This window comes from Pezoporus wallicus, unplaced genomic scaffold (genome assembly GCF_028554395.1).
Source record: "Pezoporus wallicus isolate ANWC-B61680 ecotype Strahan unplaced genomic scaffold, APGP_CSIRO_Pwel_v1 contig_13859, whole genome shotgun sequence".
Taxonomy (NCBI): domain Eukaryota; kingdom Metazoa; phylum Chordata; class Aves; order Psittaciformes; family Psittacidae; genus Pezoporus; species Pezoporus wallicus.
In genome coordinates this window covers 867501-891208 of record NW_026637614.1, presented here as the reverse complement: position 1 = coordinate 891208, position 23708 = coordinate 867501, and the positions used below count along the sequence as shown (strand labels likewise).

Below are 23708 nucleotides of genomic sequence, written 5' to 3'. Positions count from 1 at the left end.
AAGCCTGGCTCAGCTGCTTTGTGGCTCTTCCACAGGTCCCTTTCATGTGTTGTTCATCTTGGTGGCACTGGCAGCACTGGGAGCTTTGCCCAGCCTGATGGTGTGTGGCTGTTGTTCCCCTGTTCCCTGGAATTAGATAGCAAGGGCAAGACTTAACCTCATTTATAAGGTTTGGTGGGAACCCTCTACACCATCATCTGAAGTTGGGCTGTACAAGGTTTCCTTTGTTCCTCCTTTTGAATTTCCTGGTTATTTTATCTCCTTATGGATCTTGGCTTGTGTAAGGTTGTGTTTTCTGTGCATGGGATATGAAAGTGTAACCAGGCTGGGCTGGGTCAGCCTGGAGAAGAGAAGGCTCCTGAAGGGGAGACCTGAGAGCAGCTCCAGTGCCTGAAGGGGCTGCAGGAAACCTGGAGAGGGGCTTTGGGCAAGGGCCTGTAGGGACAGGCCAAGGGGAATGGCTTGAACCTGCCAGAGGGGAGACTGAGCTGAGCTCTTAGGCAGAAGCTCTTCCCTGTGAGGGTGCTGAGGCGCTGGCACAGGGTACCCAGAGAAGCTGTGGCTGCCCCATCCCTGGCAGTGTTCAAGGCCAGGTTGGACACAGGGGCTTGGAGCACCCTGCTCTAGTGGAAGGTGTCCCTGCCCGTGGCAGGGATTGGAGCTGGATAAGTTTTAAGGTTCCTCCCAACCCAAACCATTCCATGGTTTTATGATTTACTTCTCCAAGACCATGAGTTAAACTGGGTTATTGTAAAGGAAACTCTAAGGATGCTTTTTACAAACTTGCCCTGAGTGTGTGTGTGACTCCTGAACCTATCCTGAATCTTTCATTCCTTGATCTTACACCCTCACAAAGCAGCACAGGCTTTCTCATACCAGATCAGATCATAAGGCAAATCACACTGACCCCATTCCCAAGCAACAGGCAGAGCATGGCTCTTATGGGAGCTAATGTGAGAGCTCTCGGAGGTGCTAGAGGAGCTGAGAGTCAGTTTGGAGTGCAGCTATTCACACAGCATCCCTGAGCTGCCTCGTGGCATGTGCAGAATCCCTCTGCCACTGGGGATTGTGGTTTTGTGCTTTGCATGTGGGGTTTGCTCTGAGTCCTGGTTCTTTTTATAGAGAGACTATTCTGGGGGTGTTTTAATGAGGGGATTTCTGACCTTTGGACAAGAAGCCATCGAGTTGTGGAGCAGAACGTTCAAAGTGACTTTTGTTCGATTGTTCTTGCTAAAATTCAGCCGTTTCCTGGTCTAGGATGTTGCTTGTTGGGGTGATTGTTGTTGTCATAGAACCATAGAATGGTTTGGGTTGGAAAGGACCTGAAGCCCATCCAGTTCCAACCCGGGCCATGGGCAGGGACGCCTTCCACTAGAGCAGGGTCCTCAAGCCCCTGTGTCCAACCTGGCCTTGAACACTGCCAGGGATGGGGCAGCCACAGCTTCTCTGGGCACCCTGTGCCAGCACCTCAGCACCCTCACAGTAAAGATGTGCAGTACCAGTGGATGCTCCCAGGGTGTCCCTGTGCAGCACTTGCACACCACGATGACCAAGATGACCACAGCAGCCTGTTCAGGTCTTCTCTCCTCTTTGGTCAAGACACTTACTGCACCTCTTCAAGTCCTGCCTGTGGCCTTTTGGCACTGTCATGGTGTTAGAAGCAGCACAGCCCCTTGCTGATAACCCTAGAATGAGGTGTCCCTGCCCATGGCAGGGGGTAGGAACTAGGTGATCTTAGGGTCCTTTCCAAGCCAACCCATTCTGCGATTCAATGTGAAGGAGAAAGGAGGTGGTTTTCATGGAAAGATCTGGAGAAGGGGAGATCTGAAATAACTGTGCAGTGAGGTGGGACAGTTGTTGTTGCTGGAACAGCTCGGTAATAGTAGGAGGCTGGTCTGGGAATGTGGAGAGCGTCATCCTGCTGCGGTGTCAGGTTTGTCAGGATCGGCCTTGGCAGCCAAAGGTTCTCTTCTGAGTTCCTTGAATGAACTTGGGGTTAAAAGTTGGAGGCTGAGAGCATTGGGGCTGTGCAGCCTGGAGGAGAGAAGCTGTGTGGATACGTCAGAGCAGCTTCCAGTGTCTGGAGGGGGCTACAAGGATGCTGGAGAGGGACTCTTCATTAGGGACTGTAGCAACAGGACAAGGGGTGATGGCTTGAGACTGAAACAGGGGAAGTTCAGGTTGGAGATAAGGAAGAAGTTCTTTACTGTGAGGGTGCTGAGGTGCTGGCACAGGGTGCCCAGAGAAGCTGTGGCTGCCCCATCCCTGGCAGTGTTCAAGGCCAGGTTGGACCCAGGGGCTTGGAGCACCCTGCTCTAGTGGAAGGGGTCCCTGCCTGTGGCAGGGGTTGGAACTGGATGAGCTTTAAGGTCCCTTCCAACCCAAACCATTCTATGATGCTGTGATTCAAAAGCACATCTCTGGGGGGGTTTGCTCTCCTGCCTTTCACAAGCTCTTCAGGAAGCCACAGCTGTACTTGGTGATGGGTTGTCACTGTATATATGTTGTCCGGGCCTCTGTCTGTAGTGACCTGTTGGAATTCACAAGTTGAAAAGACTCAACTGAGAGCTACAGAATGGGCAAAAAATCCATGCTGGGGAGCAGAGGGCTTGAATCTGCTGCTTTAGGTGGTGCTGATGGGAGTCATTCCTCACCAGTTTCTTCTTCCAGGCATCATTCCCAAACCTGCTTCTGTCCAAATGCTCAGAACCCCCCCAACCCCTTGCTGAAAATGCTAAATCTTGAACTGGATTGTCCTGCACAATGCCGATTTCAAAGACAAACAGATTGCTCCTACATCGGGTGCAGGTTGGTCATGACAACATCCTAATGCTGGTGAGATGCAGGCAGAGCATCTCACCATGTCCTCACCACTGAGCAGAGCCTGGCTGAGACACTGCTGCTCCTCTTTTCTCCCATAAGGCTTCAGAAAGGTGGTGCAGATTCCTTCTTGGCTTTAGGAATCCCCCTCCTCTCATAAATACTTGTCAGAGGAGAGGTTTCAGACCATGTTTACTGCTGAACTGGAGACCTGGCAGGTTTACAACAGGTTCCTGCAGGTTTTCCTCCCTGGCATTGGTATCTGGTAGCATTTCTGGCCCTGCTTTGATTTCTGTTCCTGGATCGAATGTTCCTCGTCCTGGGAAGTTGACACCTTGGGCTTCTCTCCATGTGACCTTTCCCCAAGTGCAGGGATGGGGTAGCAAGGAATGAAGGGCTTTACGGGAAGACTCCTCCAACTTTAATGATCTTCATTATTGATTTATCCAACACAAAGAGAAACTGTTTGCTCTCTACCTATAAAATGGTCAATATTTCTTGACCTGCATCAACTTTGGAAGAAAACGGAGATACCTTCATTTCCCTTTGGAATCCCTTCCTGTTTTTCCTTTTTGCTAATTCTTCCTTGTGAAGTTCTTGATGTTGCCCAAGGAAGTTATGGATGCTCCATCCCTGGCTCCAGTTCCATCATCCAGCTCCAGCCCCCTACCACGGGCAGGGACACCTTCCACTAGAGCAGGGTGCTCCAAGCCCCTGTCTCCAACCTGCCCTTGAACACTGCCAGGGATGGGGCAGCCACAGCTTCTCTGGGCACCCTGTGTCAGTGCCTCAGCACCCTCACGGGGAAGAGCTTCTGCCTAAGAGCTCATCTCAGTCTGCTCTCTGGCAGGTTAAAGCCATTCCCCTTGGCCTGTCCCTCCATCCCTTGTCACAAGCCCCTCTCCAGGTTTCCTGCAGCCCCTTTAGGCACTGGAGCTGCTCTCAGGTCTCCCCTTCAGGAGCCTTCTCTTCTCCAGGCTGCCCCAGCCCAGCTCTCTCAGCCTGGCTCCAGAGCAGAGCTGCTCCAGCCCTCACAGCATCACCGTGGCCTCCTCTGGACTTGCTGCAACAGCTCCACATCCTTTTTGCGTTCACCTTCCTTCCAACATCAAGATCTGATGGTAGTGCCTGGCCTGGGTCAGGATATGGGTCCTCATCCCTTGTGTGCAGGCACTGTGCTCGAGGACAAGGCTTGGTGCGACTCCTTGCATGGCCAGGAGCTCGATCCAATGGCCTCACATGGTAGTTTGGGAACCACCACCTCGCTGTGACTCTGGTGGGTATTATTAGAAATGATGTGGTCACGCTTAACCCACAGCAAAGTCCTCCTGGCATTTGAGTCCTCTTCACTGTAAAGTTATCCCTCTAAGGGTGAGGGGGAAGCGTGGTCGCTTGGGTGGTGAAAGGAGACCCAGAGCTCCCGGTGATTCCAGCTCTGGATTTGTGCTGGGAAGTTTCCAAGGGCACCATGTGGTGAACTTGGCTTCCATGCCTCTTGCATGATGTATGGAGTTATGCAGGACTCCTACCCGGAGGGTTTATTTGTGGATGGAGGTGGAGAGTAGCTGTTTCTCCATCTAAAGTTGCTCTTTCTCCATCTGAAAGATGTATTTGGTTTAATAACAAGCAGAGCACGTGCCCTTTTCCTTCAGACTACAGAACACCCCTGTAGTGCTGTCAGTAACAGCATTACCTGACAGCCTCGGAAGGGAAATGAGAATGTATCAAGTATTCTGTATTTGATGTGATATCACCCCTGTCTAGAATGACTTGTCAAACTTGGAGGTAGAAGTGAGATTTCTCGTTCTTCTCTCCCTCTCCCACACTGACATCCCTGGATGATCCCGAGGATGGTACAAGGGGAATGCTGTGCTTGCTGTCACTCAGGGTTTAGGAGCTGAGCTGTTTATTAGAGGCACTGCTGGAGATTTGTAGTCATAAAAGATGCTGTTGCCTCCAATGTCTGTGTCCAGTTCTGGGCTTCTCAGTATGAGAAAGACAAGGAGCTGCTGGAGAGGGTCCAGTGGAAGCCACAGGGATGATGAAGGGTCTGGAGCATCCCTCTTATGAGGAGAGATTGGGCCTGTTAAGAGAGGAGAAGGCTGAGAGGGGATCTTATCATTGAAGATCAGTGTCTCATAGGTTGGTGCCATGGGGATGGTGCCAGACTCTTTTCAGCGGTGCTCAGCAACAGGGTGAGGAGCAGTGGCCATGAACTAAAACTGGATGAGTTTAAGGTCGTGAGTGTATGGCCTCACGTTCTAATCTCCTATGAGAAACCCTGTGCTGCTCTGTGATGGGTTAAGATCAAGGAATGAAAGATTTCAAGTGGGGTGTAGGAGTCCCACATGCTCAGTGCAGGTTTATACAAAGAACCTTTATCGTTTCCTTTACAATAACCCAGTTTACTCATGGTCTTGGGGAAGTAAATCCCAGACTGGCTTGGGTTGGGAGGGACCTTAAAGCTCATCCAGTTCCAATCCCTGCCATGGGGAGGGACCCCTTCCACTAGAGCAGCTTGCTCCAAGCCCCTGTGTCCAACCTGGCCTTGAACACTGCCAGGGATGGGGCAGCCACAGCTTCTCTGGGCACCCTGTGCCAGTGCCTCAGCACCCTCACAGTAAAGAACTTCTTCCTTATCTCCAACCTGAACTTCCCCTGTTTCAGTCTGAACCCATTACCCCTTGTCCTATCACTTCAGTCCCTAATGAAGAGTCCCTCTCCAGCATCCTTGTAGCCCCCTTCAGACACTGGAAGCTGCTCTGAGATCTCCACGCAGCTTCTCTTCTCCAGGTTGGTCATCCTGATGTTCGATACTTATTGGGATAATCTAAGTAGGGCTTGTGTGCTGGGAGATGTGTGAGTTGGAGCAGGCAGGTTGGTTTTCCCAACCAGGGAAGCATTATACAAGCATCAACCTCCCAAAAGTTGCTTTGACGTTACCTAAGTGAAAGCATAGACTTTCCTCTTCTTCCTTCCCATCCATCCTAAGCTTTGGCTAAAAGGAGGTGTGTGTGGGGGAAACCAACCCACCCCCAATAATCTATAGCAAGTGTCACCCAGCAAACTACTCCCATTTCATACGGAGAGGTTCGGTGTCAGCACGCGATCGATGGCTCTCGCACCATAATTAGAAAAACTCGTGGGTTGTGTTGCTTGAGTGAGTTTAAGAAGAGCAGGGTCTCAATCTTCCCTCTAATAGGGCTTTGACAGTCCACAGCGTCGAGGCTTCGTCTTAGTCTGACAGTGTTGTCATTAAACACCAGGTAGTGTGGAACAACAAGAGAACACGGGTTCGGAGCGCCAGGGAACACGCGGCTTTGACAGGAGTGATTTGTCATCGAGGAGCTGCCCAAACTCCTCAGCCTACAATAGGGACGGTTGCTTCAAGTGACTTATTGCCCCTGTCTGCAGCTGCAGTTGTGATTTGATAATCGGTAAATGTTTGTCAAAGATGAATTCCCTCCCTGATGCAGCGCTGTGCTGGAAAAGCAAATGAAAAGCCGGGGGAAAAAAAAACAACAGAGGGAATGGATTAAAAGGCTGTGGGAGGATGAGGATGATGGAAAAGCTTTCCAGTGTCTGGAGGGGGTCTGCAAGGCTGCTGGATAGGGATTCTCCATCATGGACTGGAGTGATAGGACAAGGGGTGATGGGTTCAAAGTGAAACAAGGGAAGTTCAGGTTGGAGATAAGGAAGAAGTTCTTTATTGTGAGGGTGCTGAGGTGCTGGCACAGGGTGCCCAGAGAAGTGGTGAATGCTCCATCCCTGGCAGTGTTCAAGGCCAGGTTGGACACAGGGGCTTGGAGCAAGCTGCTCTAGTGGAAGGTGTCCCTACCCGTGGCAGGGGACTGGAACTAGATGATCTTAAGGTCCTTTCCAGCCTAAACCATTCTACGAAACAACAGGTTTCCCAGCTAACTTGCCCTTCTTCTTTTGGGAGGGTAAAGCATCAATGCTCAGGATGCTGTTGGTGTGGTGTGATGGAGGTTTGCCATCAGCACTGGTGTGGATAGCTGCGTCCATCACAGGGATGTTGTTTTCCAGGCTTCAAAGTTCCTGGAGCTACAGGTTGCATTCCTGTGCTTGGTCCTGAGGGATTAGAGAGCAGTGGGGAGCAATGGTCATGTTCTCTGTAACCACACCATGGTGTGTCTGACTTGGCCTCTGTTCTCCTGGTAATCACTGTCCTGGAGGTTTCAGGAGCAGCTTTTTGGTAAGGAAAGCAAAGTGTTGATTCTTTCTTCCCCTCACCATGGTGCTCATCAGGCCTCGTACTTCCTTCAGCAAACATATGTGTGCATCCTTAACTTGAAGTTGAACCCTTTTGTTTCTTGATGACTTTGGAGCCTCTCCGTTGCCTGCTTTCTACAGCACTATAGAAAAGAGAATTAAAGAGATGTTAATAAACCCTCTGCCTGCAAAGTTTGCCTCTGTTCTCACAGAATTCATCCAAGTTTCTCTGCTGATGCCAGAGTCAGCTCAGGGGCTTTTTAACTGGATAGTTAGGAAAGGTTTACCTGGGTGGCGCTAACTTTGAGCAGCAGCTCTGAGGGAGGGGGAATACCGAAAGGATTCAAATTTCTCCTTATTAAATTAAGTCCAAATCAATGAGCTCAATCCCAAAGCCGGAATGCAAATGGATTTCCGTAGTGCCAAACGCTCGCTGTCGTTTCCCTTAGCAGAGCCACCTCCATGCGTGCCCCGGCGAGGCGTGAACACGGGATCTGTGAACCCATTTGATTAGAGCCGGGGTTTTTCCAAGTGTCTGAAGTGCTGAAAACGATCAAGAGGAGGGGAAAAAAAAAAAAAAAAAAAGCAGTGAAGTGATTTATTAGACTCATAAAAATTCATACTCTGTTATTCCAGTCGTCTTCCATCTGCAGCTTGTTAGAACCAGGGGCCCTGGCAGCTCCCGCCGCGCGGCCGGGGGGAGGAGGGCATTTATCAGCCTTCCTCCTGCCATCCCGCTCTCATTTAGAGGAATGGACCCAGCTCCTGGAATCACATTAATAATCATTCCCTGAAGGGAGAGGGGGGGGAGAGAAAAACCCCACCACCCTCTTTTGTTATAATAATAAGGGTTGTGTTGGAACAAGGGCTCTGGAGACCCATTCGGGCTCTTCACCGTGGGCCATGGCTGGAAAGAGTGCGTTTAGCGCGTTAAGTGTGACCACCTCTCCCTGATCCCAGTGGAGAGATGGGTAATGTGGTGGCTCCTCATCCTCATCCGGCTCCGTTTCCCCTGTGGTGTTTGGATGGGGCCACTGTGGGGCTTCTCAGCAGCAGGGTCATAGAACCATAGAATGGTTTGGGTTGGAAAGGACCTTAAGATTATCCTGTTCCAACCGGTACCATGGGCAGGGATGCCTCACACTTACACCATGTTGCCCAAGGCTCTGTCCAGCCTGGCCTTGAATCTTCAACTAGGTTGCTCAGAACCACATCCAGCCTGGCCTTGAATGTGGCCGGTGATGGGGCAGCCACCACCTCTCTGGGCAACTGGTGCCAGTGTTTTACCAACCTCACTGTAAAGAATTTCTTCCTTATATCTAATCTGAATCTCCCCTCTTTTAGTTTAAAACCAAGCCTTATCCTATCTCAACAGGCCCTGCTAAAAAGTTTCTCCCCCTCTTTTTGATAGGCCCCTTTAATTATTGAAAGGCCACAAGAAACTCTCCCTGGAGTCTTCTCCAGCCTGAACAGCCCCAGTGTTCTCAGCCTATCTACATACAGGAGGTGCTCCAGCCCCTGCTCATCCTCGTGGCCTCCTCTGGACTTGCTCCAACATCTCCATGTCCTGCTGATGTTGAGGACACCAGAACTGCACACAGTGCTGCAAGTGAGGTCTCATGAGAGGCAGAGTAGAGGGGCAGGATCACCTCCTTTGACCTGCTGGTCACATCCATCTATCACAGAATCCATCCATCTCTGCCTTTCCCTATGCTTTGTGATTGGAGAGAATAATTCCAGATGTTTTCCAGCATTTCTATGTAGAGCGATTGCTGTAGAGTAACTGAGTGTTTGGACTTGGGACCATAAAGGCAGCCACTATGGGGATATATGTTCTTCTCGCTTGCTGGTGTGTGTGGCAATGATCCTCATGGAGCTGCCCTTATCTTTATGATGGAGGAATGGAGATGCTGCAGCCCATGGCTGTATTCCCAGTCCTTCCCCACTGGAGTTCAGTTGGAAAAGTTAATCCTTACTATAAGGGATGCAAACCCCTGTGAATAACCAGATGGTTTCCTGCTAGCTGGAGGAAGGAGAGCACGGGCTGTGATGTACAACGTGCTGACAACCGGTGTGTAATGGGCTACCAATCACGAGTAAAGATCTCCGTGTGTTAAATCAGTGTTAGTCTCTCCAGGTCCAGGAGACGCACATCATGCATCTTCAGCAGTAGGTGCAAGATTTAAATGCCTTTTAGTGGGATAAAAAATAAACACATAAAAGCTCCCCAGTGCTGTGGTCCAGGGGAGTTTTACTCACAGAGGCACAAGCAGAAAGTCTTCTGCTGGCTGGGTTTTTGTGCTGTGCTGGTTTGGCTGCTGTAGGGCTTACGGTGGCTTCCAAAAGCATCACTGAGGACTCTGTCCAGGCTGCTCTGCTTGTGAGTTGGTATCAAATACCTTTCCTAAATGGAGGGGCTGGCTCTGTGCATCTTAAGTTTGGTGCTCCAACAGAAACTCAAAGCAGCCAGATCCAGCAAGTGGTGAATGACCCATCCCTGGCAGTGTTCAAGGCTGGGTTGGAGGAGGCTTGGAGCACCCTGCTCTAGTGGAAGGTGTCCCTGCCCTTGGCAGGGGTTGGAGCTGGATGAGCTTTAAGCTCCCTTCCAACACAAACCATTCCATGATTCTTTATATGCAGCGTCTCAGCTATGGATGGAAGTGCAGCCTGTGTCTGGGGTGGGAAGGGGCAGACACTTGCTGTACTGCTCACAAGTGCTTGTAGGATTAAAGTGTGCATTTTTCCTCATTCCCTGTAAAAACTCCTACTTGTTGAACAACCAGAAGTGTTGTACATGGTCAGTAGACAAACTGGTAATGGTGCTTTCCATAGGAAGACACCTGTATTGCCCTGTTTTGGTAGACAGGTTATAGAGGGGATGGATGGGTGGATGGATGGATGGATGGATGGATGGATGGATGGATGGATGGATGGATGGATGGATGGAGCAGATGGATGGGTTGATCACAGAGAGAACTGAGCTATGTGAAAGTGCATGCAGATGTACACTATGAAACATGAGTCCCAGGTAACAGGTATTGAGATTCTGCTCCCTAATTTCAAGAAGGAATCACCAATGTTGTGTGATGCTGTGTGGTTTCCTTCTTTCAAACTTCTTCAGCCACAGTGGGCTGAAAGGTGACTGCAGGAATTCCACTTTCAGGATGCTGGTCCTGGGTATCTTTTCCAGCAGCATTTTCCCAGGGATTTTCTTGGAGGAGCTCCCTGACTTTCACACCTGCTTCTTTCCTTTCTGCTACCTCCCCTTCTCCCGTGTCACACTTGCTGACAGTGTTTCCTCTCTGCACTGTCCCCAGCTTCTCCAGGTGCTCTCCTCCACGCTCTCTCTCCTTCTCAACAGCCAAGGGATCGCCTGGTTCCCCCATGCCATCTCCACGCTTGGCGGGGCTTTCCTAAACCTTTGGATTGATTCTAAACAGGGAGTGAGAGATGCTGCTTCTTTCTTTGCTGGTGCTCTCAGCTTCCTTCCTGTCTAAGAGCCTTTAAAGTAATCCTGGTATAAATACAACCTGCATTCTGCTTCAGGGCATCTAAAGCATCCAGAACCGGCTTCAGTGTGTGCTTGAGCCCAGAACCCCCCCATGTGCTGGGCTGCACCCCTAGAGCGTGAGCAGCAGCTCAGGGAGGGGATCCTGCCCCTCTGCTGCAGGAAGGGGAGACCTGAGAGCAGCTCCAGTGCCTAAAGGGGCTCCAGGAAACCTGGAGAGGGGCTTTGGACAAGGGATGGAGGGACAGGCCAAGGGGAATGGCTTTAACCTGCCAGAGGAGAGACTGAGATGAGCTCTTAGGCAGAAGCTCTTCCCTGTGAGGGTGCTGAGGTGCTGGCACAGGGTGCCCAGAGAAGCTGTGGCTGCCCCATCCCTGGCAGTGTTCAAGGCCAGGTTGGACACAGGGGCTTGGAGCACCCTGCTCTAGTGGAAGGTGTCCCTGCCTGTGGCAGGGTTTGGAACTGGATGAGCTTTGAGGTCCCTTCCAATCCCTGATCCTATGAAAACAGGTATTTCCTTACATTCTTCAGCATGGTGCCTGATGGCTTCCCTTAACTTCATCTTTGCCTGCGGTCCCTTCAGCGTAAAGGAATCAGGAAAGCAGATTTGGAGTTAATTCCCCAAATGTTCCCAGTGGAAGCTGCTGCCGTGCTGAGCAACCATTGCAATGGGTTCAGAGCCCCTTCAGACATTCCAGCTGCAAAACCTGTGCCACCCTTGTCCTCTGTGACTCTTACAGCCTGAAACAGCAGTCTTGCTTGGGGTTACAGGTAGAGCACTTCTGATCAATTGGATTTATGTCCTATTAAACAGCAGTTGATGCTCATAAGCCATCATTTCCATTCTGGCATAAATAGCCATTGCTCTTGAAAGAGCTGGGAACTGAATGAGTGTGAAAATTCAATTCCCCTCTTCAAGCCAAGGATGGGCCTTTTGGAAGCGGATTCCAGTCGCAATATAATTAACCTCTTGCTGTGCCATTCTGTGGGAACATATTGAACACGCTCCGAGATAATCATCCCCTAACGCTGGTGCCTGCTTTCACACTCGATTCCTAACAGTATTACAGTAATTCCTAAAGCCTTTTGTTAACTCTGGGGACTTGCCCAAGTTGGTAGGCAGAATAAAAGGTATCGTGTGGCTCAGGGTTGGTGTCTTGCAGGTGCCTGTGGTGTGATGGGGACACCAAAATGATTTGCTTTGGGGTGTAGGTGCAGGAAAGAAACTTTATCCTGGTTCATTCACAATATATCCCCATTGCAAGGTCATTTGATGTCAGGTTGGGTATAAGGCAGAAGTTCTTCCCTGTGAGGGTGCTGAGGCGCTGGCACAGGGTGCCCAGAGAAGCTGGGGCTGCCCCATCCCTAGCAGTGTTCAAGGCCAGATTGGACAGGGGTTGGAGCAACCTGCTCTAGTGGAAGGTGTCCCTGCCCACGGCAGGGGTTGGAACTGGGTGATGTTAAGGTCCTTTCCAACCCAAACCATTCTGTGATCTGTTAATGTAACTCTTGAAAGGTCCATGCATGAGTTGGTGTCATGGTTTAAGCCTAGCTGCCATGCAGCCGCTTGCTCACTCCCCGCCTTCCTCCCCTCCGGCTCCCAGAGGGATGGGGAGGAGAATTGAAAAGAATGTGACTGCCAGGGGTTGAGATAAGAGCAGTCCAGTAACTAAGGTATAACACAAATCACTGCTGATAACACCAATAATAATAATGATAAGGGAAATAACAAGGGAAGAGAATACAACCGCTCAGCACCCGCCAACCGATACCCAGCCCGACCAAGCACTGATCTCGCCCTTCCGGGTAACTGCCCCCAGTTCTACATCCTGGGCATGACATGCTGTGGTATGGAATACCTCTTTGGTTAGTTTGGGTCAGGTGTCCTGTCTCTGCTTCCTCTTGGCTTCCCCTCCGCCCTGGCAGAGCATGAGGCTCACAAAGTCCTTGGTCAGAGTAAACATCACTGGGCAGCAACTAAAACCATCGGTGTTATCAGCGCTGTTCCCAGGCTGAAAGTCAAAACCACAGCACTGCACCAGCTACTGAGAAGGAGAAAAATGAGTGCTACTGCTGAACCCAGGACAGTTGGGTAGGTCCAAAACTTCTTTGTTCTGGGAGATGAGGGAGACGTAATGGTGGGTTTTGCTGGATCTTTATTTCCAGGCCGGGAGCACATCCTTTAGCGAGAGTGTTTCTAGGGTTCATCTTCATGTTAGAAAGTGTTTGGCTTTAGAATACCCTTGAGCAGAGATTTTCAGTCCTTTTTGGAGCTGCTTTGGTTTTGAGTGCACATCTGCTAGCATCAGAGCCTGTATCAGGAGTTCAGGCATGTTGGTAGCATCCTTTGCACATGTATTCCTTATTCTTTTATTATTCTTCCTAATATCTGTCTTTGAAACAGCAACTCTGATTTATCAGAGGGTTTTCGCCTCTGATTTGCTTTTGTTCTTAGTTGACTCACTGTGACTGGGTCAGAAGGGTCCCATAGGGTGACCCCTTTGCATTGCTCTGCATCCCAAAGGTCTCCTCTGGAGCTGGGGACAATACTGGCATCCTATCAGAGATACAGCTTCTGCTCCCCAATTTGCATTCATTCCTGCTCCTGTCTCGCTTCCAAGTGCTGGAAGATCAATGTACCTGTCACTCACAGCTTCCCAGGCTCGCCTTGGAGTGGGATTGAACAGCCGCAGTGCCAGCAGCTTGGGATGGAGCTGCCGGTGTCTGGTGTGCGCCAGCAGAGACTCACACATGGGAGGTCTGTTGATGGAGGGTGGGAGACCTGATAGGACCCAGGTCATGTCATGGCCCACAGCACTGGTTACTGTAGGTCTTTTCCCATTCCTGCCTCATTTGTGCGTCCGTTTGGGAAGTTTTTCCTATCCCATATCCTTTTCTAAAAGCAGTAATAATCTCTTGTTACTGTGTTCAGTTTTGGTCCCTGCTATGCAAAGATGATGTGGACAAGCTGGAGAGAATCCAGAGAAGGGCCACAAAGGTGATCCAAGGACTGGGAAACTGAGGAAAGGCTGAGAGAGCTGGGCTTGTTCCCCCTCGAGAAAAGAAGGCTCGGGGAGACCTTACCCCCATGTCCAGTAGTTAAAGCGTGGCTACAAAGATGATGGAGACTCCTTTTTACAAGGAGGTGCATGGAATAGGCAAGGGCTGACGGGCACAAGTTATTGCTGGGGAGATTCCAGTTGGACACAGGAGGAAAATGTTTCCCAGTGAGTACAATCAGCCACTGGAATCATCTCCCCATGAAGTGGTGGATTCCCCAGTGCAGGACACCTTTAAGATCCAGCTGGACAAGGTGCTGGGCCATCTAGCCTAGGTCATGCTGTGCTAGAAAGGTTGGACCAGATGATCCTTGAGGTCCCTTTGAACCTGACAGTCCCTGATTCTGTGGTTCTCGGCTTTGGGTATGTGCACTCTGAAATCCATCTTCCTTATTTAGCTTCCTTCTCCCAGCAGTAGGTGGGCAGGATTTACTCCACCACCACTGCACTTTCCCTCATCCACCCCAAGCAGCAGCATCTTCCTCTCGCCTCATGGACTTGGACACGTACCTGTTAGTGCTCGGGTGGCTGAGGATGCTGAGAGCTGCTGTAACAGCACAGTCACACAGGCTCAGGGTACAACATTCCCCACTGCCTGTGTGCCAGGACTGGGACTGTTGGACCTGGTTTAGGTGAAAAACAGGCAAAATTAGTTAATATCCACCTCCCCTCTGCTCATTTTTTGGCAGAACTGGAGGATTATGAAGGTGCTGAGGCGCTGGCACAGGGTGCCCAGAGAAGCTGTGGCTGCCCCATCCCTGGCAGGGTTCAAGGCCAGGTTGGACACAGGGGCTTGGAGCACCCTGCTCTAGTGGAAGGTGTCCCTGCCCATGGCAGGGGTTGGAACTGGATGAGCTTTAAGGTCCCTTCCAACCCAAACCGTTCCATGATCCTATGATTCTATGATTCTGACTTAATGAGAACTTATAGGGATGAAGGATTTGGATTAAGTAGCAGCAGGTTAGTGCTCCCTCCCTCCATTTTTGGGGGGTAAATGCATGTTTTTACAAAAGGTTTTACTTTATTATGTTGAAACCTCCTTGCAAGTGCTCTTCATTCTCCACTTTCTATTGGGGTTGGAGAAAAGCTCTCCCTTTTTGACGTTAAAACCTCATTCATTTTGGGGAGACAGAACAGAAATCATAGAATCCTAGACTGGTTTGGGTTAGAAGGGACCTTAAGATCATCTAGTTTCAACCCCCTGCCATGGGCAGGATAAGTCCCATAGTATTCAAGACCGGGTCGGATGGGGCTTGGAGCAACCTCCTCTAGTGGAAGGTGTCCCTGTCCGTGGCAGGGGGTTGGAACTGGATGAGCTTCAAGGTCCTTTCCAACCCAGACCATTCTGTGACTCCATGATACGGATCCACGTTGCATTCAACCCCTTTCCTAAGGGATGCATTCACTGGTGGACTCCCATCTGCTCGCAGCACCATGACAAGAGCTTTTGGCAGCAAATTACCCACTTCCAGCTCAGGATTAGAGTTTACCCCGTGATTTTTACCGCGATCCCATGGGATGCGCAGCTCGGAACAAAGCACCGACCTCAGCAGCGCGCGTCCCATTGCGCCGGGAGCCTGGGCTGATAAATGCTGCTCATATCCCATTCCAAGATGATGCAAGCAGGGTGGGTGGGTGGGTTTTTTTTTTGGTTGTAGTTTGTCTTCCATTGCGGTAGTAAAGTTTTTAATTAGGAAAGCTAATGAGATCGATTAGTCATTAGACCTGACCTCTGGAGCTGTGCGAGGAGCCCGCGTGTGTGCGCCGGGCTGATAACAGGGGACGCTGGGGTATTGTTTGTAATAAAAGCCAAAAGTGTTTGATTTGAGTGAAATGTGCCACGGGGAATACATCATGTGGAGGAGAGGGGAAAAAAAAACCCACCCAAATTACAACCCTGGGAGGCTGTAATGAAGGGAATTAAACCAACATCCTGTCTAAATAACATGATTATCTACACAAAACCCCTCAGCTAGCAAGTAATAATAGCAACCGGAGCTCTTCGGAGAGGCTCTTTGAGGAGGTGGTTAATGCTGGAGCTGTGCATGCAGGCACTTTCAGAAGAGCAGCTTCGGCATGAATACACCATCCAATTACCTCCAGGGAATAGAGTTTACCAGGTGCCAGCCTGTTTGGGCAGGGAAGGGGGGTGAGGATGCCTCTAAAGCTCAACAATCTGGGACCTCTATTGCTTGCGCGAGCGGGGAGACGGTGTCAAACAGGAGTTTGATGAGGTTCTGGGATGATGAGTGGCAACTAAAGCTGGTGTAAGGGCAGCAAAATGATGTTCATAATGGATTCAGTGAATTCCCAGCTTAATAATTCTGGAAGGTGGAGGGAAAGGGTCAACTTGTGCTGGTGCTGTATGGGGAGGAGGGGGGTTTGTGGCTCTCATCCCATCCTTGTGTGGAAGAGCTGCTTTGGGTACGTGCTTGATGCTGTATCCATGAGAGGCTGGATGCATCCATGCCTCCTGGGTTAAAAAGGTCTCAGTCTCAAAGTAGGTGGGATTTCATCCTGTGTGTGCAGCATTGGGCCATGCAGGGGTTGGCATGTCTGTCCTTCTGTTGTTCCCATCTTGCAGTCCTAAATGCAGTTCTCTGAAGCAAAATGCTCCAACTTTGCCAGTGCTTGAGAGTAATTGGAATGGGAATTAGAGCTTAAACCTTGCAAAGGGCTTTAGAAACCAACCCAGTGGTGAAGTTGCTGGCCTGAAGAATTTAGGCTGATATAAAAAGTCCCAGGACAGGGAAGCAGTGATGAAAACCCATTTGCTTTCTGTCTTCTTTCCTCTCTCTTCTTTCCTCACCTCTAAAGCGATGGGTATCTGAGTCATAGAATGGTTTGGGTTGGAACGGACCTTAAAGCGCATCCAGTTCCAACCCCTGCCATGGGCAGGGACACCTTCCACTAGAGCAGGGTGCTCCAAGCCCCTGTGTCCAACCTGGCCTTGAACCCTGCCAGGGATGGGGCAGCCCCAGCTTCTCTGGGCACCCTGTGCCAGTGCCTCAGCACCCTCACAAGGAACAGCTTCTTCCTTATGTCCATCCTGAACTTCCCCTGTTTCAGTCTGAACCCATCACCCCTTGTCCTATCACTCCAGTCCCTGATGAAGAGTCTCTCTCCAGCATCCTTGTAGCCCCCTTCAGACACTGGAAGCTGCTCTGAGGTCTCCACGCAGCTTCTCTTCTCCAGGCTCAACAGCCCCAATGTTCTCAGCCTGTCTCCATACAGGAGGTGCTCCAGCCCCTGAGCATCCTCGTGGCCTCCTCTGCACTTGCTCCAACAGCTCCATGTCCTTCTGATGTTGAGGACTCCAGAACTGCACACAGTGCTGCAAGTGGGGTCTCACCAGAGTCGAGCAGAGGGGCAGGATCACCTCCTTTAACCTGCTGGTCACGCTGCTTTTGATGTTCCTGTTTTTCTACTTCCAGCATATATCCAGATTACCCCTTTACCTGGAACACAGCCTGATTCTCCTTTCTTTCACCAAGGCAAACATGGGGATGGGTCCAACATTTTCAGGGGAAATAATGATTCTGCTTTTCCTCTCTCAACCTTCTAATTATTAGAGCATCCCCAAGAATAACAGCCGGCCCTTTAAATCAGTGATAAACCCAGAAGCCTTGGTCTCAGCACGGAGTGTCAGCTTTAATTATCTGGGCAGTTACAGTGTATGTTATAAAAGTCAGGCAATTAGATGCATTTCTTAAAGCTGCACAAAAAATTGCTTGCCATCAAGTGGAGGAAAACCAGAGTCAAATGTGTAAGTGTTAATGGCATGGAACATTCAGCAGAATAAACCAGTGTGAAACAGGAGGAAAATGGGAGTGATTAAATCATAGAACCATAGACTGGTTTGTGTTGGATGGGATCTTAAAACTCATCCAGTTCTAACCCCCTGCCATGGGCAGGGACACCTTCCACTAGAGCAGGGTGCTCCAAGCCCCTGTGTCCAACCTGCCCTTGAACACTGCCAGGGGTGGCACATTCACAAGTTCCTTGGCCACCCTGTTCCAGTGTCTCACCACCCTCACAGTAGAGAAATTCATGCTTATATCCAACCTGAATGTCCCTCTTTAAGCTTGAACCCAATGCAGAAACTCAGTTCCAGTGCTGGGGATCAAGGTATTGGTGAATCCATGTTAGAGTTTTGCTTCTGGGTTGGTGAAGCCAACCCGCATCCATCAGAGCCTTTCTGTTATCATTAACCATGGTGGTCTCATGTTTGATGCACCCCAGGGGTCTTTTACCCCCTTTTCCCCCCGCTTTTCATGGATCTTAGAGTTTGGTGTAAGACATATGTTGGTGAGTTCCCTTCTATCCCACACACACCTGAATTTCAGCCCTTCTTCCGTTTACTTTCTTGTAGGAGCCAACTTGCACTTCCTCAGGAGCCCCCCTGCCAACAAGGTGATAAAGACCCGTTACAGGATAGTGAAGAAGAACGTGGTGCCTGCAACCTCATCGCCTTTCAACAGCCCCATTCCCAACTGGAAGATGAGGCGCCCCGTGACATCCAGGTAATTCTTCCATCCCTTGGCTATTGTGTTATTACCAATGTGTGTTCATCACTTAATTTCTCTATTTGTTTAGCTGGGTTTATTCACTCAGGCTGTAAAATCCCGTTAGGAATCATGCTAGTCGGTGTTGGTGGCCAACAGTTTTCCTACAGCCTGTGGCTTCCTATTTATTCCCTATGGGAATGAATTGTTTCCATGAAGCAGTTAAATAAGCTCTAAGAATAAACTCAACTTTTAACATCAGACCTCAGCAAAGTTGCTGCTTCTTCTGGAGGCAGACATGGCCAGACCTTCCCTCTGCTTTATAATGTTATGTATGTTGGTGCTACAGAGGAGCTTATTGAAAGCATGTTGGAAGTCCCAAACCTACACCAGGAAGTAGGTGCAGGCACAACTTGCTTCTTCCTGGGTTATCTGGATGGATGGAACATCAGCCTGGCCCTGGAACAAATAACTTGGTGTGCCAGCACCCATCTGGTGAAGGATGTCACCAAAGGATGGTGCAATACCCTAGAGTATGAGCCTAAATCAGCTGTGCTGGCATCTGTGTTTCAGCTATGGGCGAGCTGCAGCCACATTTGCTGGTGGAGATGTTACCAGGGAACATCTCTGATGTCAAGACAAAGCTTGGAAGTTGTGTGTGAAGCAGAAAGATCATTATGGTGATTGATGCTCTAAAACTGATGCTCTAAAACTGCTATTAGAACTGGTGGTTTTGGTTATAATGCAGATTTTGGCTGGCCTTAGGGTGAGAATGACTTCTCCTCCTCCTGAGATGCTTCTTTGCCACTGTCACAGGCAATATTTTGGGCAAACAGAGCCTGGCCTGGATATGGATTTCTTGTTACTCATCCCAGTGCAGCAAACCCAAGGAGCTGAGGAATGCAGTGGGTTTTTCCCTGTTGTTGGCTGCCAGGGATGGGGCAGTCACAGCTCCTCTGGGTGCACTGTGTCACACTGTGACATGGCATTGCCCAAAACTATTGCCCATTGATGTATGAGCCTGACCTGTGAAACTGTTTCAGGCATCAGTGGTAAGGGATGGAGAGAGGCTTCTCATTGCCACCTCAAGTTTGATCTGCTGCAGATGCATGTGCTGTGATAGATGCCTACCTTGGTTATCCAGAGAGGTGGTAGATGCCTCATCCTTGGAAACATTCAAGGCCAGGCTGGACAGGGCTTGGAGCAAGGTGCTCTAGTGGAAGGTGTCCCTGCCTGTGGCAGGGGGTTGGAACTGGGTGAGCTTTGAGGTCCCTTCCAACCCAAACCAGTCTTCTATGAAGTTCAGCCTTAATTAGTAGAAAGCAACTCATGTTCCAACTGTTTGGCTCAGGTTTGTAGCTTGTTACTCCAGATCTGGATAGTTGATGGATGGAGGATCTACAGTGACAGCTGAGGAGGGCAGGACTTCAGTCAGGGTTGGAGCAGGAGTCTCAAGCTGCTGGGTCATGGCTCTTGCTCAGCTGAGTAGTGATTCTGCAGAGAAACAACCTGTTCATGCCACCAGGATTGGCTGCAAGCTCTCACTTGTAGAGTCACTTTATCCATATTAATCTCTGACTTCACTGCATGATGTAGTTTGGGTCTTCCAGCTGCTTCAGACAAATCTTGATCAAATGCCATCAGCAATTAAAACAATTATGTTTTAAAGAAGCAATAAATCACTTACTCCGTCTCCTATTACCTTAGTGGTGTGTGATCCATCATCTGCTCTGGCTGGAGGAAGCACATGGCAAATGCTTCTCCTGTAGGGTTTTCTCCATCATTCATAGCATCCTCTTGGACCTGTAACAAGCAAGGAGCCAGAAGCTGCTTTCTTGCTGCTTTGCTTTGTTTTGGCCTAATCAGTGGGGGGCTTTGGTGGTGGTGGGACACACTGTGTGTTGCTGCAGCACTGGATTAGACACCTCCTCATTCATCATTGGGTGTTCATCATACTGAATGGTCAGCTATTGGTTCTAACATCCTTTTCACCTTAAGCCAGAAGTGGGATACTCAAAGGCTGGTGGTGCTGCAGCCAAGTGCTGCTCCCAGTGTGGTTTCTAACTGTTGCTAAGGGGAAGTTCCTGCTATGAAATCCAGGTCTGGGGAAGTCCAAAGGTGATGTGCAAGGATTTTACAAAGGCACTGATCTTTTCAGATTGAATACACTGCCACAAGAAACATTAGGCAGGAGCTGTGTCTGTCTCATGCAGTGTTCAAGGCCAGGTTGGGCAGAGCCTTGGGTGACATGGTCTAGCATGAGGTGTCCCTGCCCATGGCAGGGAGTTGGAACTGGATAACCTTAAGGTCCTTTCCAACCCAAACCATTCCATGATTCTGTGACATGAGTGACAGGGGGAGTTGCTGCAGGTCCTGAGGTACCTGGTGCTGATCCCTTGGGTGATGCTGTAGGTCTTGAGGTACCTGGTGCTGATCCCTTGGGTGATGAGTCGTGTCCTCCCCTTCCTGCTGCCTTGCATGAAACTTGCCCCTGCTGCTGACTTGACTCCAAGGCGAGAGAAGGAAGTATATTTGAAATTAATTTTAGCACACTTTTGGTAATATTTTTGTTTTAAATAGATTTATAAGCAACTCGGGGGCCATTGCTCCGAATTTATGAAGATCATTTTCCCTCTCTTGATAAGGTGAAATTTACACCTGCTATTTCCATATTAATTCCCATTGCTAAGTGGATCTAATTCTCTTCCGTTCTTCTATCTGGCGAGTGTGGCCTTTCCTAATGCAATTTCCCCCTCAGTAAATCACTGTGATCGGGAGTCATGATCGAGTTAAATTAACTTCAATTAATTTACTTAATAAGAGCTCCGGATCATTGTGAATGAAGTGAAGATTTATGGATTCTCCTTTTCACTCCTCCCCCTTCATCTCCCTCTGCTTCGCAGGAGCACGGTTCAGGAGGGCTCTCATTTGCTTGCCTTAAATCCCATTTGCTCCTATTGACATTGTGGGGGGGGCAGTGTCCTCTCCTCACACAGCCTCTTGCCACCAGGAGAGGGCTAAGTGAGTTGCCAGGGAGGAATTGTGATGGATCAAGCTGCATGTTAAGTGATGGTGGTGATGCTGCTCCTGCTTCCTGCCTCTTTCCGTGTGTCGCGGTTCTGGTGTCCTCAACATAAGGACATGGAGCTGTCGGAGCAAGTCCAGAGGAGGCCACGAGGATGACCAAGGGCTGGAGCACCTCCTGTATGGAGACAGGCTGAGAACATTGGGGCTGTTAAGCCTGGAGGAGAGAAGCTGCGTGGTGACCTCAGAGCAGCTTCCAGTGTCTGAAGGGGGCTACAAGGCTGCTGGAGAGGGACTCTTCATCAGGGACTGCAGTGATAGGACAAGGGGTGATGGGTTCAGACTGAAACAGGGGAAGTTCAGGTTAGATATAATGAGGAAGCTGTTCCTTGTGAGGGTGCTGAGGCACGGTGCCCAGAGAAGCTGTGACTGCCCCATCCCTGGCAGTGTTCAAGGCCAGGTTGGACACAGGGGCTTGGAGCACCCTGCTCTAGTGGAAGGTGTCCCTGCCCTTGGCAGGGGTTGGAACTGGATGGGCTTCAGGTCCTTTCCAACCCAAACCACTCTGTGATTCTGTGATTCACAGGGTGTCAGCAGATGCAGCCACCAGGATGTTCAGGTTTCACAGACCTTGCCCAGAGGCAGCAGAAGCCTTCTGGAGCTGAGGGTGCTGTAAAGTTGTGAAAACTGCTGGAAAAGTAGGTAGGGTGTCTGCCATTGTGACTGGGATCCTCCACCCCAACACACCGTGGCTGATGGAGCAGATAAGGATAAGGGCAGGAGGATGCTCCCAGTCATTGCAGATACTCCCTTGTGCAAAGCTACATGCTCCAACAAAGGAATAGTCCTGTTGCAGGCGGAACAAAGCAAAAGGAACAACCACAACAGCCACTGAGCATCCATCCCGAGGCAGCGGTGGGAAGTGTCCATGCTCCCATATGGTGAATGCCATGTCTGGACTGGGCTCAGCCAGGAACTGTGCCAAGAGCATTGCCTGGGAGAAGGAGAGTGCAGCAATACCTGCAGGAGATCCCAACTCACCCTCTCGTGGAGAGGCAGAGCCACTTTAAGACCTATTTTTGGGGAGCAGAAAGCCAACACAGAGCTGATGTCGTGTTTGTAGACCCCTGATGGGCGACTCAAACACTGACCCACTTTGAAGAGTTTTCTTCTGAACGACTGAGGCATGTGTTTGAAAGTAACCTGTCTGCAGATACCAGCCTGGTGCTCATAGAGAAGCTCTGATGTTTCCTTCAGAAAGCATTGCAGCACCTCTTGAGGGACAGTCCTTCCCCTCCAGCACTATTAATAAGTAAAGAAGATAATCTAACATTTGTCAGAGAAATGCCTGCTCAGTAGAACAGACTCATCAGCAGAGGATGCACTTGTGTGCTTTAGTGTTGTTTTCTTCCTTTCTTTCTCTTCCTTGGCCTGGAGCATCTTGAATGGAGTGAAATGGAAACAGGAGTCTTCTGGGCTCTGGACCCTGTCCCCCTGCAAAGCCTTTAGAGTTTGATGTTGAAAGGAGCAGGGGAAGGGCAGCCCCAGTCATTGTGCCTGCTGTGATTTGGTGGCTACGGGATGGCGATCCCAGGAATTACTGCTATGATGAGAGGGATGTGGGGATGGCAGCAGATGTCCTAAAAGCCTGATTCCCTTAAACAAGACCCGATGACCGTTAGAAAGACAATGCTGAAGCATCCCATGTGAGAAGCACCTTGATAAGCAGCCCCCACCACATGGTGTTTAGTTTTCAGGGTAGTTTGAGAGGAGAATCTACTTGGAATGTGGGAGTGAGTCCAAGGAAGGCCACGGAGCTGCTGCAAGGGCTGGAGCAGCTCTGCTCTGGAGCCAGGCTGAGAGAGCTGGGCTGGGGCAGCCTGGAGAAGAGAAGGCTCCTGAAGGGGAGACCTGAGAGCAGCTCCAGTGCCTAAAGGGGCTGCAAGAGACCTGGAGAGGGGCTTTGGACAAGTGCCTGTAGGGACAGGCCAAGGGGAATGGCTTTAACCTGCCAGAGGGGAGACTGAGCTGAGCTCTTAGGCAGAAGCTCTTCCCTGTGAGGGTGCTGAGGCGCTGGCACAGGGTGCCCAGAGAAGCTGTGGCTGCCCCATCCCTGGCAGTGTTCAAGGCCAGGTTGGACACAGGGGCTTGGAGCCAGCTGCTCCAGTGGAAGGTGTCCCTGCCTGTGGCAGGGTTTGGATCTGGATGAGCTTTAAGGTCCCTTCAACCCAAACCATTCCATGATGCTATGGAATACGAGCATTTGTAAGAGGCATCTCCCCAGCTGTCATTTTGCAGTTTTCCATTTGAGGGATTCACACCTTTTCTCCAGCAGCATCTGGAGCTAGTGGCTGTGGAAACCAGATTAGTCCATGAGCCATTAGTTTAGTCTGGAGAGAACTTTTTGGTTTAATTCCTGATACAGCTGTGAAAATACCAAACCCATCAATGACACACATGGGATGGAGACCAATGGGGCTTTGGCTTAGCAGTGGGTGGTGGAATTAGATGGAAGTAGGTTGGCAAAATAGTTTTCAGAGCCAGCTCTGCCCTTGGTGT

General features: G+C 50.1%; 1 protein-coding gene across 2 annotated transcripts in view; it reads left to right on the top strand.

Moving 5' to 3' along the window:
• Positions 1–23708, top strand: part of ZC3H3 (zinc finger CCCH-type containing 3) — a 156566-nt gene that overhangs the window by 46979 nt on the left and 85879 nt on the right. For both annotated transcript variants that reach the window (XM_057406663.1, XM_057406662.1), the window contains exon 4: positions 17993–18143. In XM_057406663.1, coding sequence (XP_057262646.1) covers positions 17993–18143 — 151 coding nt within the window. The remainder of the gene's footprint in view (positions 1–17992; positions 18144–23708) is intronic.